Source organism: Grammomys surdaster, unplaced genomic scaffold, assembly GCF_004785775.1.
Source record: "Grammomys surdaster isolate TR1022 unplaced genomic scaffold, NIH_TR_1.0 1036, whole genome shotgun sequence".
Lineage (NCBI taxonomy): Eukaryota > Metazoa > Chordata > Mammalia > Rodentia > Muridae > Grammomys > Grammomys surdaster.
In genome coordinates this window covers 2,136,586-2,151,280 of record NW_021605455.1, presented here as the reverse complement: position 1 = coordinate 2,151,280, position 14,695 = coordinate 2,136,586, and the positions used below count along the sequence as shown (strand labels likewise).

Genomic DNA, 14,695 nt, shown 5'->3' with positions numbered 1-14,695 from the left:
ACCCTAAGGAAAAGATGCCCTGGGAAGTTATATGACTGAATGCTTTGTAGCCATTAAGAATCCTATTACAAAAGAACACTTGAAGACATTTATGATGCAAGCTTTAAAAAAACGTGTTGAGATGGAATCTGTGAACAGAACAATCAATACAAACAGGATGACACTACCTTCATATGAAAACAACGAGCATTGGGATTTATACAAATGTACCATGCCACACTCAGAGGCTAAGTCTATGACGTCTTACTTGTTCTTGTCTGTATGAACTTTTACATTTTATTTTTCAAAGAAGGACGTACTGATTTTGTGATTCCCCATACTCCAGATCCCTTGACCGCCCACCCCCAACACCCAACTTGGCCCATGGGATGCTGAAGGTTTGAGGATGGTAGGTGTCATGTTCTAAAGGTGCAAGGAACCTAGAAAATAAACTACTGGAAACAGAGGACAAGAAGGAAAGTGTTTCCAGACCATTTCAGCCAATGATGCATGTGGAGGGAGGAGGCTGGGTTTCTGTGGTACCTCTGATGAGGGTTCTGGCAAGAAAGCTCTAAAAGCTGCCTTCAGCAAAGGGGAGCCCTAAATAGTGTACCACTCTGCTAGTTTGTAGAGGAATTTTCCCCCAATTAATTGATTGGATACTAAAGATCAAAAGAAGCCAGTCATTGGGCGAAAAGGAGGAAGCAGGCTTTCTGGGTCTTCCTTCTTCCGGGTCAGAGTGAAGAAGAGGGGACGCGGGAGGAAGGAAGAGCGGGAAATATTAGATCTGGTGGCAGCTTTCACATATGATAGATTCCACACTCAGTGGTTGTGTCATCTGTTGATTTTAAATTAAGATTGTCTGGTGTTTTCCATTTGCAGCGACTTAGATGGGCCAGAGGGAAAGAACTTAGCTGGAGTAGAATTCAGCCAGGCTTTGGGATGGGAAGATTGGGCAAGAACCAAGCTCCAGGGCAGAGGTACCCAAGCTCGGGCTATACACCAGGCTAGGAACCAGGGCGAGACCGCCGATGCTTGTGCTTAGCCGGTTCAGAGTGGTTAGATTTTTAAACTACATGCTACACCAGTTGAATAACTAATCCTTGCTCTCTTGCTGCTCTGCAGCCTGTGGTGAGGAGCACAGACACAGGGAGAAAGATGTGCATGTCCAGCAGGAGCAGGGGCACTCTAGGCCAGCTCAGGGCCATGTTGTTTGTCCTAGAACGGCTCCTGGACAGACGTGATATGAACTTCATTAGTGTCTGTACCATGAAGATCAATCTCGGCATACAGGAAAGCCCTGTCTCCAGAGAAGAAAGGGCTGCAAACAAACTCCATTGGCTGGTCACTTTCAAGGAGAGGCTGGGACTATCCCAAAGAAGCCCCCAGCCCCAACTCTGGGATCAGATCTGAGAAGCCCATTTCTAGTAAGTCAGAATGCAATTGCTTTAGAAAACTGACCAGGGCTGGCTTAGAAATCCCAAAAGAAACAGAAATGCGGGCCTCCTCACACTTCCCAGTGGGAGGAGGGACCCACCACGGCTCCTGCACCATCCTGGAATAAAGTGTAGCTCAGGGTACTGCCCATAGCACCATTCAGCAGGGATTTCCCAGCATTTTAGCCACTAGCAAGGCAGACCCTCTAAACTAAAATGCCAGGCATTCTTCAACACGCTGGGGTGTGAATTCTCAGTGGGAAAACAAACCATATAATACATGAAATCCCATCCTTTTGCCATGTCTTAAACACGGGGTCTCCTGGGCAATGGGGGTGGGGTGCAGGAAACCAAGAAGATGGTGACTTCCTTTGGAAATCATTTTGTAGGGTCTTCACTGATGTGAGGATTGGGTGAAAGGTCACACGTGGGAAACTGAGGGGACATTTCCTATTCTTTGTTGCCCAGAAGTCAGATAGCAAAGATCTTCTTGAAATGGGAATTTTATTGGGTGAGGGGTAGAGTTCAATGTTTCAGGTCACAGGAAAAGGGACAGGAATGTGCTCAAATCAGGGTGAGTCAGAAAAGGTGAGGACCAGGAGACAGGAGATGAAAGATGCTACCAAAGGCTGTGGGAAAGGATCAGGAGAAATGTCAGGAAAGATCAAGATTGAATTTTAATACAGAGGGAACAAGCATTGACTTGTTTGAGTTGGGCAGTGTAAACTCTTTCTAGGGCCCGGAGCTATCAGAGAGGTCTGTTACATATAAAAGTGTGTGTGTGTAAGTAAGTGCATGTGCAAGTGTGTGCTAGTGTGAGTATGTGTATGTACAAAATTGTATGTACAAGTGTGTATGTACATGTCCAAGTGTGTGTATATGCAAGTGTGTGTGCAGGATTGTGTGTACAAGTGTGTGTGCATGTGCAAGTGTATATATATGCAAGTGTGTGCTTGTGCAAGTATGTGTGTGAAAGCGTGTACAGGTGTGTGTGCTTGTGCAGGTATGTGCAAGATTGTGTGTGCAAGTGTGTATGCATGCAAGTGTGTGCTTGTGTGGATATGCATTTGTGTGCATGTGCAAGTGTGTGTGTATGAAAGTGTGCTTGTGTGAGTATGTGTGTGCAAGGTTGTATGTACAAGTGTGCGTGTGTATGTGTGTATGCAAGTGTGTGTTTATGAAAGTATGTACCTGTGCAAGATTGTGTATACAAGACTGTGTTTGTGTCAGTGTGTGTGTGTGTGTGTGTGTATGTACAAGGATCCCTGATCCTGGAAACTCAATAGTTTTGTCTTGGAGCTGGTTGACTGTGGAGAAGAATCAGCAGACAGTGTAAGGAGACAGAGGCAGCACATCCTGTGTTAACAACATGGGACTCGGAGGTGACCTTAGCTGCCACCCTTATGTGATACACCTCACACCCTCAGAAAGCCACGTTTCCCTCCTGGACTCAGTTTCCAGCTTGAGCTGCAGGGATGTCATGGGCAGAATTGTACACCATTTTCTTTGTATTCTTTTCCCTTGCTTTTTCCATGTAGCCAGATTCTGGCCTCTGGCTTCCCCTCTGCCACGCTCACAACTGAGATGACTTCAGTGGCCAGTGTCAACTCAGCATTCACCACTTGGCTTCCAGACTGCTTCCAGCTGTTCCCTTATACCTCAGCACAGCAACATGGCTCCACAGCAGTTCCGACTGGGGCCCCCCACAGGACCTCTACTCTCCACACTCACACTGTTTCTCTGGGTGTAGCCAATCATTTCTATTCCCTTAGTATCTGAGTTCATTTGGCACTGAAGACCTCGGTTATGTCCTTTGCTGTGAAGTGTCACTATGGTCACATGATACCTCAGGTGTCTACTGAGGTATCTATTCATCATGAGCCAGGACAAACACAGGAAGCTCACTTCCACCCTCAGATGCAGCTCCACCGTCTCCCTGCCCAGCCCGCTCTAGTCTCAGCAGCACCCGGCTGATATCCCCACTCATGTCCATCCTCACGCTTTTGCTCCCAACCTCAAGGATGGCACAGATCCTCTCCAGGAGCCTCCCCAGCAGACCTCCGTGGTCTCAGGGATTACAAACTCCTACCCTTGGCTCCCATTCCATCTTGTCCCTGTCAATCCATCTATAACTCTCCCTGCACTACCAGAAAGCCTTTCCTTTCCTGTGGCTATGGGGGCTCAGTGACGACCCTTCTCAGTGTGTCACATCAGTGACCTGGGCCTCCCTTAGAGAAAGTTTGCCAAATGGACAAGCAGAGGGGAGAAAGCTGAGGAGTATAGGTACATAAGCAGAGGAAGGACCATGAGAGTGCACTACAAAAAGATGAGAGGATGGTTTTGCTTTAAGAGGTGGCTGGAGACTGCAGACACCAGACAGCCATCTTGCCAGGCCTAGTGGCATCCCTTCCTCTGAGAGGATGCATGGCAAAAAGGATGGATATTTCATGTATTCCCTTTACCGTGCCCACATCACAGGAGGGAAAGACTTCCATGAGAGTCACGTGCAGTACGAGCAGACAAGGAGGCAGGTACCCTGTTCTGCAGAAATGGATGGAATAGGGTGTTATGTCCATCTGAACATTGTTACATGGGGGCCATGGCCCTAAGTTGGTACTCACACACAACAAGACTGGCTACCCTAAAGCACAGAGTCCCAAGTTTTCTAGCATAGCCACCCCACCCCTCTGTACCTTCCCTTCTTGCCCCCAGGTGGTACCAGGCCATAAACCTTAGAGACCATGACCTGTAGCATCAGTGGGTCTAGAAGAGAAACTCTTCATGTTCCAGGTCACAGACTCATGTCATCTATTAAAATGTCTATAGCATAAATGTAAATGAAGTACCAGCTTTCCCACAGAAAACTTCAAGACTGTGAGCCATTCAATACTTCTCCCTGGGCCTTAGCTTTCCTATAAATGGAGTAGGAACACATCCGTAGATTTAAGTGGTTGTGGAACTTTTTCTCAATTGGAATCCTGCCCAGAACCCCAGTGGGTTAGATAACCAGAAGTGGGGTACTCTGAAAGATTAAGGGCACTGTGGGCCCAGAGCCAGCTAGGCCCAGAGCCAGCTAGTCAAATCTGCCCAGACAGCACAGGCTGAGTGAAAGCCAGTGAGCAAGATCACTTCGAAGACCACTAGCCAACTTTGAAATTCTGCAGGATGTTCTTAGGTGTGCTGTGTTTGCTTGTGTGTGCATGTGTGTAGTGAAGGAACAAACCAAAGAGACAGTAGCAGTCTCTGCCTTCAGGGGTTACAGAAAGAAAATGGCTCAGGTATATGCAGAGCATACACAGATGCACACACACATACACATGACATATGACTGAGTATATATGGCTCCCAGGTAGGTTAAGTATGATGTTGGCCATCAGGAGACCTCAGTATAGAGCATCTCAAAATCATGGCTCCTTCACACATGTTATTCATGACATTCATGATCTCAACTGCCCTAGGATGGTAGGTATGAAAATCAAGGCCCTGGAGACCATGAGATTTCATGGAGCAGGGTAGTAAAAGCTGGCCTGAGACCTGGGTTCTTGGTCTTAATTGTTAATTCTCTATCAACAAGAGATATGCATGAGTTCTTGGAAAGTCCAAACTAGACATTACTATTTACAAAATCTAGAATGTGACAAGGAAGTCCTGTCAGGAAAGCATTGAGCAATCCCAGGATGACACTTGGATTATTGAAAGAGAATTCTTGTCATTCGACATGCCCGTGGTCCAACCGTCCATTTCTACCGAGTAGAAGGCCACCACTGGGTTCTAAAACTTGGTCAGCCAAACTAACATCCCAGAGTCCCATCAACCCAGAATGGTACTCACTTGCTGGTGAGATGGAGCTTGGGAGAGAGCCCATTCTCTCCAAAGAGCGTGATGAACACATTGGCATCTGTTCCTGCACCACGAACATCCCCTGTGGCTGTGACCACCTCATACACTGGGAAAAAAAAGAGGAAAAAGACAGACTGTAGGCTCAGGAGGGAACCCAGAATCCCATGCTCATCATTCTGAACCAAGGTCAAATCCACACTAACTCCTACTGACTAAAAACTCTCTATCAATATCACACACTGCTTTGGCAGAGAACTCTGAAAGCTTGGAAGCAAGGGCAGTTTCATTCTGCAATGGGTAAACCACCTAAGGGCGGAATATGCAGTTTTCCAAGGGGTGTGTCTTGGCTGGGTCACTGAGTTCCCTCTCATGGTCATCTTGAAGCTTGCATGGCTTGTTGTCAACACCATTCCTGGTCAGGATGTCAGTACCTGTGTACTTGCTGACTGGAGAATCTATCAAGATTCTTAGAAATGCCAATGTGCTGGTTTGAATGAACATGGCCCCCATAGGCTCACAGGGAGTGTCACTATTGGAAAGGATTAAGAGGTGTGGCTTTGTTGGAAGAAGTGTGTCACTGGGGGTGGACTTTAAGGTTTCAGAAGCTCAACTCAGCCCCACGTCTCTCTACTTTCTGCCTGCCCATCATGTGGAACTGTCAGCTTCTTCTCTGGCACCAGGTCTGCTGTATGCCAGCCACCATGCTTTCCACCATGATGATAATGGACTAAACCTCTGAAGTATAAACCAGCTTCAATTAAATGTTTGCCTTTATAAGAATTCCTGTGGTCACGGTGTCTCTTCATAGCAATAGAAACCCTAATTAAAACGGGCAGGATCTGCTACAACCATGTGGGCTGAGCAGGATGAACGGGACGTTCTATGGCCAGGAAGAGTGTTAGCAAAATTGTAGAAATGCATCTTGGTTCTATTTTTGGAATCAACTCCCAGAAACCCAACACACAACTGGCCTGGGCAGGGTTGCTGCAGCCAACCACCCCCAGAGCCATGTCACCTCTGTTAAGAAGTAGGAACAGCGCGCACCAACCTATCCAGCTGCTATCCCTATCTCCAAATGAAATGTGCATCCCCATCCTGCTTTATGAGGAGACACACTTCTGAATCACTCGTGGGCCAGAAACACTGACTCAGGGAGCCGACCACACATGTGTGCAGCGAGGGAGGCTGACCAAGAGGAAATGACGTCATTGGGAAGGAAGAATTTACAATGTGAAGAACTGGTCTGATGTTGGAAGGGTATGTGAAACCCTCAGGGTGTGCAGCAGCTGTTCACTACATCATGGAAATACACAAATACCAGTGCTTGGTAAGTGTGCCAGGATCACAATGGTGGATGACTTACTGCATGTCCAGCCTGAGTTATAGGCTTCATGTATATTATCACACTTGATTCCTACTCTAAACCTATTTCTGATTCCTAATTCTGGCCTTTTTAGGACAGGTCCTTAGGAGCAGAATATATTTGAGCTCTCTTGAGGAGGTCTTGTGGACTGGGTTGCTATTTGGTGGTTACATATTCATTATTCAAAACTATCAATTGGCAGTTCATTCCGACAGAGGGATTTGTCCCATTTACAAAGCAAAGCTGCAGAGTGGGAGGTGGAGTCCTGTAGCACCTGTAGCATCTGGACCTATGGACGGTGTGCTCCAAGTATTATTCTTCCTACTGCAAGCCTGTGAGTCTCTGGACGCTGGGACAAAGTTTTTGTTGGGTGTCAGTGCCACAGAAGTCTACAGATAGCCACTGACTCTCCACTTTGGAACAAGATAGCTTTTTAAAAGTACCTAGCTGCCTGTAACACTACACAGTAATATCTGCTTTGCAGAACTGTTCTTGGAATTGAAAGTGTAGAGGGCCTGACACACAGAAGATAATAAATAGCCTTTCTCTTTTGAAGCTATTGTTTATGCAGAAAAAGCCAGTTTCATCCAAGAGCTAACAACACCTGTCCCTTTGGCAGACAGTGCATTACCTCAAGCATCATGTACATGGTGTGCAGATAATTCTGAAGCTTTTCAAGAGCACCGCAGAGTCTAACATGGTCCTTGCCTATGCAGAATGAAACCTGCAGTGTCTAGAGATGAGAGGAACACTGGATGTGCCCGAGTCTGAAAAAGCTCATCAGAGAAGCCACAAATGAGGAAAAAAAAGTAGCCCATGTGAGTGGACTCTGTCTCTCATGATATTCATGGCAAGGCTTGTGCCATTGCAGCCTGTCCCCCAGAGGAACTCGAGTACTGTCTGTGTCACCACTGTGCACACAGGACATCTCTGACATCACCTACATACACACAGGCATTTCTGAGTCAAGTAGTCCCAGGAGAATGGCCAGCCTGGTGGAAATGCCAGGACCATATCACCTGAAAATTGTAGAAAGAGGTCCAGAGATACTTAATTTAGAGAAGAGGTGGGTCTGGTATTCAGACAGGAATGGAAAAGCTGATTCACCAGCTCACTTAAGGGTTCACAGCTACTCCCTAAGCCAGACACTGACTTATAGAAGTTGCTCATCTGAACTTAATAACAGTTAAGACCATCAAGAAAATGGCAGAGTGAGTCATGGATGAAGATACGGCATTTGGAATGCATTTAGCAAAGGACTCATCCCTAGAAACTATGAATAATTCATACAGAGGAGAAACAGACACCACATTCTTTTAAGTACCAACATACAATCACTTATCATAAGATCAAAAACGTCCAGTTTTTGGGCTTGACCCAAGAAAGACAAAAACAGATGTACACAAAGCCTCATGAACCCGATGTTCATAGTAACTTACTCTTAGTATACTCAAATGAGAACTTTAAGTGTCCATCGGCAGGTGAGTGGGTAAACAAACCATACCACTCAGCAGTGAAAAGCAGTGAGCTACAGACACACGCTGTGCAGCACAACATACAGACGCAAAACACTCATTCTTTACAATGTTATCTATGTAACATGTGAAGCCACTAATAGCAAATATGACCTGCTGAAACAGGAGACAGAAGAGTGAGTGACTGGAATTGGGAACAGGAAGCGGCTGGGAACAACACAAGGAACCCTTGGTCTCCCTATTGTAAATATTCTCTACATTGACCCTGACACATAAAAAGGACATTCAAAATATACACACTTTATCATAATAAACTATATACTTCGGTAACACTGAAAGATGCAAAAATAACTTATTATGTCACCAATGATACTCAAATGACCATCAAATACAGGAGATCCACAAACGCACATGCTCAGGACCGTTACTCACCAGGGACATGAAAACTAAACTCCCGGGAAGATGACACCATGTGCTCACCAGAACGGCTGAAATAAAGAATTGAGCATACCAAGCAATGGCAGAATGTGAAGCTGCTGTCCCTCTAGTATGATAGGGGTGCATGAGTGACTGTAAACACTGAGAGGTGGACAGATGCTCACCCCGTAACCCAGCACTTCAACTTCCAATTATAAATCCTGGAGAAATGAGTGTGTGTGTGTGTGTGTCCAAGACCTGTAGCAGCTTTCTTCACAGTAGTACAAAAATAAAGGCCCAAGCAATGCTAGTGTTCATTGAAAGAGTGATTGAATCACCAATGATGTGTTCAAAAAATGCAATCGTACCCACGAGTAAAAAGAGCAAACTATTCATCACATTCACGGCATGCACAAACCTCTCAGGTGGGACGGTAAGAAAAAGAATTGGCACAAAAAGAGACACACCACAAAACTCATAGCTCACCCCTGTAATGCCAGTATCAAGCAACAGGGGTTATGAGGACCACTGAGCATTTAAGACTAGCCTAGGCTACACAGTAAGTACAGCCTAAGCAAGACAAACCTGAACCACAGAGTGAGACCTATCTCCCAAAGAAGCACACATCAAGTGACTCCATTTATACAATGTTAAAGAGCAGCAAAAAGCTGTCTGTGGAGATAAACTAAGGAGACTTGTAGGGTCGGGCAGAGATCCTAAGGAGCTCTGTGGGGATGGAATTCGTGGTGCTACACACGTGTGCGCGGGTAAGTTCTTCCCTTAGTACTTCTGTGTCCTGTATTGTGTGCAGACATCCTCAGTCTAATTTGTTACTTTTTAATTCAAATAGATCAGTGCAGCTGAGACTACAAGGCAGTCCCTGCACTACAATAGTCTATTCTGCCAACCAGAAAGTTGCCTCATCTCCAACCCCATGGGGCCCTGCGCTCTCTGACCCCCAGAAACACTGTGTAAGCAATGGTCCAGAACTACAAAGCACTCCGCAGAGGGAGGGACGGACACCGGGCCCCAAAAGCAGCCCGCTAGCCCATGGCCCAAGGCAGCCCGCACCCTTGGCTTTGTAGTACTCATGCTCCAGCTCATCCTCGTCATCCTCCGAGTTGTAGTTCAGCAGCTCCTCCTCGTACAAGCCCAGGAAGTCGATGTCTTTCTTCCTCCGCTTCTTCTTCTGGGGCATCATTTTGCTGCCTGCCTTTTCTGGGACCCTATAGGCTCACTGGTCTGCCTTTCTGGCTTCCTTAGACCTGTGCCTCTCATTCAGCAAGCTGCAGAGCCCACAGCCCCTCATACGGTTTCAGGTCTGGATATAGCGCCCTGGCTCTCCCTGGATCTCCTGGTTCTCCTGAGTCCCCAGTCTCAAAGTTCTCACTTTACTCTTCTCTAGTGCCTCAGTGCTTTCCTCCCCCCACCCCACCGCTGTTTCCCCCTTTCTGTCCCCAGCCGCTCTCTGCCACCCTCCCTCACTCTGCACCTGCCCCGGGGCTTCTCCTTGAGCCCTATCACTTATTCATGAGAATGAGAAGGTTGTCCTCTTTCCTCTCCTCCCCACACCTTTGCAAAGACTCAAGTGACATAATGTCCTGACGTCCACTTCCCACCTGGCCTCACAACAGGGAGAGTGGCTCTCAAGACCCCTCCAGGCCACTCCAAGGGCATGTAGGGGCCACCATCAAGGAGACACCTGAGCTTCACAGCCTACGAGAGCACTGCACACGGTCCAGAGCAGGGTTGGTCCTGAGGAGGGCAGAGCTGAGGAATCTAGCTGGCTCCTGGCGCGGGTCAGTTTCTCTCTATTATGCATGAGTCCTGCTCATCTTACCCAGAAGGCAGGTTCTTACTAGATTAGTCTCTGTTTCCATTTCCCAGAATAATGCTGTTTTCTGGAAGTGACCCTCCTCCAGGGAAGTCCTGTTGTCCCTCAAAGCATATGGCTGACCCATGAAGCAGATACTGTCACTGTGGCGAGTCACATGAGCTTCCTGTGGCGGTTAGAATCCCCTTCCTGCTCATTTTATTGTTATGTTTAAACAAAGATTCCTTATTACCTGGTTTGTGAGATTTCTATATAGATTTATTTTTAATGCTAGAAAATTTCAATTTACTTGAAACTCTTGCTTCTCTTCCCTTGCAGGTGAATTGGAGGATAGGACTAAGCCCATCTGTGCTACCTCCCGGCTGTGTGGCCTGGAGCACAGCCCAATTTTCCATCCATAAGGGGGGATAATGACGCAGTATTGCACATTCAGCAGTTGGAGAAAACTCTTCATTAGTCAGAAGTTTCTAGAGACTATTAGAGGTCAATGAATGTGAGTAGATATTTGTCTCTCCCATATTCGGAAGGTTGAGTGTTGACATGTAAAACAATCCCTGTGTCAGGGCGGTGCTCAGAGGTGGCCGAGCAGGGAGATTAGGCACCCATGTGGAGCCCTTGGGAATGTGCCTCAGAAAAGAGACACCAGGAGCTGTGAAGCCGTGGATGTCAGTGAAGTGATAGCAGTGCAAGCACGTGGACCCGGGTTCCATCTCCACAAACAGCCAGCTGTGGAGACATGCACAGACGGTCCCAGTGCAGGGGCAGTAGAGGCAGCAGGGTCTCTGGGCTTTGCTGGCCGGCCAGTCTAGTCAAATCAGTGAGCTGAAAGGTTAGTGATAGCCTCTGTTTTTAAAAGTGACACGGGGCTGGGTTGTAGTGGCACATGCCTTTAATCCTGGCATACGGGAGGCAGAGGCAGTTGGATCTCTATGAGTTCGAGGCTAGCCTGGCCTGTAGAGGGAGTTGCAGAGCAGCCAGTGTGTTACACAAAGAAACCCTGTCTTGAAAAAAAAAACCAATCAATAACAACAACAACAAAAAGATACAAGGGAGAGACCCATGGCTCCAGCTGTATATCCAGTGGAGGATGGCCTTGTTGGGCATAGGTGGGAGAAGAGGTCCTTGGTCCCATGAAGATGGGATGCTCTAGTGTGGGGAAATTTGAGGGGAGAGAGGTGGTTTTGGGTGGGTGGGGGCACATCCTCATAGAAACAGGAGGCGGGAGGATGGGATGGGGGTTTCTGGGTGGGTGGGGAATGGGAAAAGGGATAACATCTGAAATGTAAATAAAATATCCAATAAAAAATAAATAAATTCAAACCATATATTCTTCAAAAAAAGATAAATATTTTTTGAAAATTGAATGTCCACTGGGTCCGGGTAGTGTTGCCTTTATGTGTGTGGGTGTGAGCTCACACGGCTTCTAAGGGCCTGCATCCAGGAAGTGACTCTCCCTGTCTCGTACTGTCACCTCTCCATGCCCACAGAAGCCCAGCAGAGACTATGAGTTCTTCCAAGTTCTTCCATTTCTTCCTTTTCTGGCCTGTGGAAGGCTCCACTGCTTGTGGGCATCTCCCTGCTGATCTCAGCTGTGAGCTTTCTGAGAGTGGAAGAGCTTCCTTGGTGTCCACTGAAGCATGCTCAGGACCTCTGCTGTGCCTGGAACACATTGGGCTCGTGAATGGATAAATGCAAGCATGACAGCGAAAACGGTAACAAAGTCAATTAAACAACCAAGTTCGAGGCACAGTGCTCAGGAGGAAAGTAGTGTGCACTGGACGGAGCTCACCATCAGGCAGAACGGATGCTCTAAAATAGGTAGCATTCTTAGCACATTTCAGAGAGAAAGGAAGAGGGGGCCATTCATAGATGGAGGGGACATCGGAGCAGCAACCAGCTTTGAAACCTTCCCCCCAAGCTCGCTCCGAGAAGCTTCTATCCCACTTTGTCATTTTGAAGTACCCTAGCAAGGGAAGGCATCTGTGATCCCAAACACCTTCACTCAGGAGACATCAACCCTATCTCCTCCCTTAGTCTGCAGGAGGGACCACACCTGAATCAGTGGAAAGGCTGGAAGTCTAAGAGTGGTTTAACTGTAGGTGACATACGCCCCCTGCTGGTGTCATGTGGTTTGACCTCTGGAGCCTCGAAGATTGGAAATAACCAAAAAAAGATCATTTTGTAGGACAGGAGAGGACACACACGCATACACACGTGTGCACACGTGCATATAAATCATTTTGCTTGAGGATCTATTCAAAGACAATAACAAGACTTGTTTTTAGTGAGACACCCTTCAGAAAAAATTGGAATTTCTTTATAAGACTTTGAAAATAAAAATATTTCTAGAGAATCCCACAGCATTAGTACATGTGAATTAAAAAAAAATTATGACTTGAATCAAAACTAAACACTGTCCCAGACGTAAAGCAGAATCCGTCATACCAGGGCAAGGGAATGCAAAATGTCCCTCACACTTGGCAAAGGAGCAACAGAGCACAACAAAGAAGCACATGGTGGCTCAACAAACACATTCTACACAGCCCAGAAACTTCGCTCCTGGACATCCACCTGAAGACAAAGCTGTATGTACACTTTCTGGGACCGATGGGGATGCTGTACTTTTGAACTCACAGTGACTGTGGTTGGCCGCACACGATCAAGTCAGTCAGTTTTCCAGCATGCAGGCAGGAGGGGTTCATGGGTCCCCAGTCCCGGCTGTGATCCTGCTAACATTTCATGGATTCCAGGGGAAGGAGAAATGGTTTTCCTCAGGGTGTAGCCCCTGGTAAGTTGACCACTTTCAGCTCTCCAAGCCCAAATCCCACACAGCTGGATGTAGATGATCCCACATCCAGCACAAACTGGATGAGAGGTGGTGGGCTATAGAGAGAAGCAGGGAGGGAGTTGGGAGTGGGAAGGTGAATATGATCAAAATGCATTCATGCATGGATGAAATTCTGAAAAAAATCAATAAAATACACCTTTAAATTAAAAAAAACAATATCTACTCAAGATCTGTATGTGTGTATTCAGAGATGCTCCATTTGTAATAGCACTAGGGGCATCTCAGTGACCATCCACTGGCCGGTGGGCAAGCAAACTGAGGTACATTCATACAGAAGAGGTCTGCTCAGAACTGGAGGAGGAGTTAGGCAGGACTTGGGAATGGCAAGGAAGTGTACTGGGCTAAGGCTGTGAGTCTGTGGAAGAATCCTGGGCAGAGCTGGTTTTGATCCCTACCACAGAGAATAAAAGGGAGAAGGGGCGTGCTACACAGATGAATATCAGAGGAATTATGTTAAGTGAGAAGCCCAGGAGAAGGCTCTCACTGCAGGGATGCATTTATGTAACACTGTCAGAAAGATAAAAGTAGAGGTTCAGAAAACAGGCCAGCGGTGGCCAGAGGTGGGCATGGGGCAGGGGTGGGGACGGGATAGACCATCAGAAACTCCTAGGAGGCTCCGCACGACCTCTCAGACAGGACATAGACTCCCCTTGTGTCTCTCATGCTCTCCTGTGCCGTTTTGCCTGTTTCCCAGTCCACATGCCAGTCTAACCGGCTCAAGCCCATGATGCAGGCCTAGCTCTCAGCTGGATCCTCATGCAAGACTCTTAAGTGTGAGGACCCTGCACGGAGTCCGAGAGGGGATTTGGGGCTTGCTTTGCAGACCCACCTCTCATCTCAAGCAGAGCCAGGGTCTAGATCTAGCACTAAACGTACCCTCTTACCGACATTTCTCCCGAGCCTCCCCCAGCACCACCATCACCAACATCGCAGCTCCTTCCAGCAAAACTTAAGAGTCTCCAGCACTAATGGAGAAATAATGCCGCTCTCAAGAAATAAGGACGGGATGAGCCGACCACAAGCCTCAAGCGGTAGCAGTGAGCATGCGTCGGTGTGAAGCACAGAAGCCTCAGGGGTCTGTCTCCCACCTGTGAGCCCTGACTTACCATGTGCTCCTGATTCTTCCCTCAAGCCACCAATTGGCTTTATATCTCAGAGTGCACCCCTCCTTATCCTGGGAGAAGAGTATTAAGTGCAAGTACTAAGTGGAGTGCTGTGTGTTGGTAGTCTTCCTGTCCCTGTGAAATCTGAGATCCCACACCCACTTGGGGCAAACCTCTCACTGGCTCCAGCTGCCTGAGGTAGTGGGACAGCCAAGTTCCCGCTCCTCCTGTCAGTTTCCTGGGCTAAGTACAGGATTTCACTTAAAAAGCTGTCTGGTCAAGTCACTCCTCAGCTTGCATGCTCCAATGACTCCTCACGCCCTTAGAATTTAATCTGGACTTCTCTCAGATGCCTGCAGGCTCTCTCCTCACTCTCTGCCCTACAAGCACACTGTCTCCC

General features: G+C 47.3%; 1 protein-coding gene across 2 annotated transcripts in view; it reads right to left on the bottom strand.

Moving 5' to 3' along the window:
* The window catches only part of Loxhd1 (lipoxygenase homology domains 1), a 160,437-nt gene extending 150,726 nt beyond the window's left edge, over positions 1–9,711 (bottom strand). For both annotated transcript variants that reach the window (XM_028783217.1, XM_028783218.1), the window contains exons 1-2: positions 9,582–9,711; positions 5,247–5,361 (exon numbers count right to left, since the gene is read on the bottom strand). In XM_028783217.1, the coding sequence (XP_028639050.1) occupies positions 5,247–5,361; positions 9,582–9,711 (245 nt within the window). The remainder of the gene's footprint in view (positions 1–5,246; positions 5,362–9,581) is intronic.
* Positions 9,712–14,695: the final 4,984 nt, after the last annotated feature.